The sequence below is a fragment of the Propithecus coquereli genome, unplaced genomic scaffold (genome assembly GCF_000956105.1).
Source record: "Propithecus coquereli isolate 6110/MARCELLA unplaced genomic scaffold, Pcoq_1.0 Scaffold53, whole genome shotgun sequence".
In the NCBI taxonomy this organism is placed as follows: domain Eukaryota; kingdom Metazoa; phylum Chordata; class Mammalia; order Primates; family Indriidae; genus Propithecus; species Propithecus coquereli.
In genome coordinates, this window is record NW_012151174.1 from 4,222,953 (window position 1) to 4,227,031 (window position 4,079).

General features: G+C 39.9%; 1 protein-coding gene across 1 annotated transcript in view; it reads left to right on the forward strand.

Moving 5' to 3' along the window:
* Positions 1 to 4,079, forward strand: part of LOC105820506 (chromosome unknown open reading frame, human C4orf27) — a 35,657-nt gene that overhangs the window by 17,531 nt on the left and 14,047 nt on the right. Inside the window, exons 3-4 of the mRNA XM_012656989.1 lie at positions 1,841 to 1,856; positions 2,784 to 2,934. Coding sequence (XP_012512443.1) covers positions 1,841 to 1,856; positions 2,784 to 2,934 — 167 coding nt within the window. The remainder of the gene's footprint in view (positions 1 to 1,840; positions 1,857 to 2,783; positions 2,935 to 4,079) is intronic.

The window sequence follows — 4,079 nt, forward strand, 5'->3', positions numbered from 1 at the left end:
GCTATAATGCCTTGATACTGATTTGTTGACTTTGTTTTGAAGAGGGCAGATAATAGAATAGTGTAGAATGATTGAATTTCATATTGTCAGTGTACATAGAAAAAAATCTAAACATACTCAAAATTTTAAAATATCTTTGGACAACAAAGTCAGTGATTTTTTTTTTTCTCCTGTTTTTTTTCCCCTAAAATAAATGTGTTAATAGTTTTGATCTCAAGGACCCCTAGGGTCCCTTACCCAAGATGAAAACTATTTGTGATAATAACCTATACAAATAGTTATTTTTGCACCAGGAGCACAAAGGTAATGGTGGGTAATACTGTTGGTGTGTTGGCAGGAGTCAAGGCAGTGCCACCAAATTAGCAGCAGTTGTTGCATGGTACACAGCAGTAGTATTATGCAGGTGTCATTTGAGAATGTCAGTGATGGAGCCAGGCATGGTGACAGGCTTGTATCCCAGCTACTCAGGAGGCTGAGGCAGGAGGATCACTTGAGCCTGGGAGTTTGAGTCCATCCTGGGCAATACAGTGAGATCCTGTCTCTAAAAAAGAAAAGAAAAATAAAAAATTTTTTAAAAAGAAAAGAATGTCAGTGATGAAGGAGTATAAATGTACTAGACCTTTACTGTTGAGTACATCTGTTTAAGGTTCTGTATGATGAAATTAGAAATACATAGAAAGCACTCCATATACTGAAGTACTGTGATTTATCTTGAAAAAAGCACTTAACGTGCTTGAGTTGTGAGTTGAACTTTTCCCTTAAGAGAACGAGTGACAAACTCGTCAGGCAAGGATACTGGCAGACGCTTCCTCAAGTGAACCAAAGAAAACAACTGACTGACTGTATTTTCTGCCAGTAATAAAATTCAGTATTTCAAACAAAAATTAAATTGGAGAAAGTTGTAATGCCACTGTGAGCTTGACAGCTTCTCACTGCCTAAAGACTTTCCTAATGAGATCTGTAATATTAATGTGATGTTTTTCATAATATTACGTAATGGAATGAATTTGATATAATGAAAAGTTTCAACATTTGGAAGAGGTGTATAACGTAGTGAACCAATAGTATCCAAAGGACCATTGCATGATGGTATAAAACATGCATGGTTAAAAATATATTCAGAGTTCAGGCCGGGCGCGGTGGCTCACGCCTGTAATCCTAGCATTCTGGGAGGCCGAGGCAGGAGGATCGCTTGAGGTCAGGAGTTCAAGACCAGCCTGAGCAAGAGTGAGACCCCCATCTCCACTAAAAATAGAAAAATTAGCTACTGGAGAGGCAGAGGCAGGAGGATTGCTTGAGTCCAGGAGTTTGTGGTTGCTGTGAGCTAGGTTGACGCCACGGCGCTCCACTCTGTCTCAAAACAAACAAACAAAAAAATGCAGCGTTCAGGGCATTCCAGTGGATTTAATGTAGCACAGCACAAAATGTTTATGATTACGGTTTCAGTTTGCATGTCGTACCTTATCTTTAAGCATCACAAAGCAAAGTGTTGGAGAGGAGGTTTGGAGCAGACAAAAGGTTAATTGGTACAGAGAGAGTCGTAATGTGGATAGTGTGGGATGGCAGCGACTAAGTACCTTAAATAGGGGTGGAATTATGAAGATATTTTACCTGGGCCTTGATAGAGACATAAGCACTTACTGGAAAGAATGGGAAGATGGCTGTTTTGGGTAAGGGAGCAGAGTATGCACGGAAGTATGAAAACGCACGGCACGAGGTACTTAAAGTCCTCTGCGCCATGCCAGAGGTTGGTGAAGACTATGAAGTTTGGTTCACACAGGCCTGACGTGATCACATTTGCTTTTCATGGTTACTGTAAACATATCCTCTTGATACACAGTTGATTATGATCGAAGGTAAGATTTAGCGTAACTGTTGCTGTAATCAGAAGATACGGGTTTTGGTGATTTGTGTTTCTGTGGCATTTTATCCTTACTAGTGCTCTGAGCTTGGATAAGTTGATCATCCTCTGTGCCTCAGTTTCCTGATAGTAAAACAGAGCTAAGAATAGCACCCGCTAAAAATGCAGTAGCCCATAGCAATGTCGTAGTGAATGCTGATTAATGCAGACGCTCTGGTGTTGGCGATGGGCAGAGGTGAGCTTCGCCCTGGGAGTCCGGTGCTGGCTGCAGAGGAAGGAGATGGGCTTGTGTGTCCAACCGAAGGCCGTTTCCAGCTCTTCTACTCCCGGCCTTTTACACTGCTGGCAAAAATCTTAATCTATGATAAACATAAAGTTATTTTTGTAAAAACTACTTTGGATTATACTTTTCTATAAAAGCTTATAAAGTAGCTTTCCTTTCACATTATCTAAGGTTTTCTTAACACAAATTTGAGCATTTAAAAAAATCTGTTGACCGTAAGTGTTCTAACAGTGTCATCTGGCCCTTTAAAAATAAAAAATCCTCTTTGATGTCTACATACATTTTTTTCCTCTTATGCCAGACTTTTCCAAAGCAGTATGCCATATGTGAATATGAAATGATAGAACTGAAAGCTTGATTAATCTTAGCTTTTTAAATATTTCATATCTTTATTTAGACATTAGCTGATAAAAACTTGAATCATGGTTGCAATTTCTGTGACTGGCAGCATTTTACTGATACTGCTTTTCTCTTGTTTGAAGTAAACTATTAGGCATTTTGAGAGAACTGTTGGTAATTATTCTACAGACTTTTTCTTGCATGGAATTTGACATTTTTAACTTAGCTCCCTTAACTTCCAAAGGTCTGTGTACTTAGCAGTGGCCTGCAAGGTAATGAGGGCCTTTACTTCTTTTTCAGATTATTTTTGATGAAAAAACTTAAAGAAGTAACAGATAAAAAGAAAGTTAATCTCTTGAAACACATAGATGAAAAACTCACAGAAGCAGCCAGAGAACTGGGGTACTCACTGGAACAGAAAACCGTGAAGATGAAACAGAGAGATAAGAAAGTACGATTTCAATCTGTTAGTCTCTGCTTTGCTGTTTAGCAGATTTTTTTCTCTTGATTTCCTCCCATGTGTACTTCACCCTTCCCTTCTCCAGCCCTACCCTCGAGAGAGCTGGGTGGCGACCCTCGGGCTCTGCCCGGGCTGCCCCATACCTGGCTGCTGGGAGGGCAGCCCTGAAGCAGGGTCGGAGCTGCTGCAGGTGGGTACACAGGTCGAGTCGCATAGCTGCTGCGGTCGCATAACTCGTGCTGGTGTTTACCACTCTTAATCTTGTTTTATCAGTTAGTCATTTCATAAAGTGAAAGCAGCTTTGTACATGGTGATGTTTTACATATGCAAATAAATTTGCTATTTAATGGCTGAGGTCTGTCGACTTAGTGCAAGGTGCTTTTGGGGGGTTCTGGAAATGCTTCTGGGTTTTGGATCCTTTTGGTTTTTCTGTTGTAAATACCAGTAAGTTAACAGACAAGCTGGAAGAATTCTGCTTTGGGGTAAATGAGAATTCTGTAGGAGTTTGTCCTTATAACCTCTGGGGAGGAAAAGCGTTTGTTCCTGGAAGGAGGACTCCCCAGTCTACTCCAGCCTCTCACCAGTGTCTGCTGTCGCTGGTTCGTCTGAATGTTACAGCCAAATGAAGGACTTGTTATCCCTGAGCAAACCAGTACTGCTAATGAAGCGCCTCAGTGTACTTAGTTATTGAAGATCCTATTTCAGTTTCTTCTCTGATCTTGGTTCAGCTGCAGCGGTGATATTCCCATAGATTGTGGGCACTAAATTGCAGTCTTAGCAATTCTTCTTTTAGTCCTAAAGACCTGAAATACTTTCTGAAAACATACATTTTAATGAAACTCAATACAATGTGGCACTTTTAAATTACTTTAAGATATTATGTTGCTATTTCACCTTTCTGGTCATTGTAAGCTTCTCCCATCTTACGACTGCAAGGAAGAGGATAGCGTTTCTAGCTTTATTGTAATTTTTTCTGGAGTAGATTTCCTTAATTCTTCCCTATAACTGTAAATCATATATGATTGGGGTTTAAATTTCATAGATATGTTTGTCCTGGCCCCCTCCCCCATGAGGTTTCTTTTTAGTATTTGTTCTTCATACAGAAACACCTGGTAAAAACAAATACAAAGAAAAAA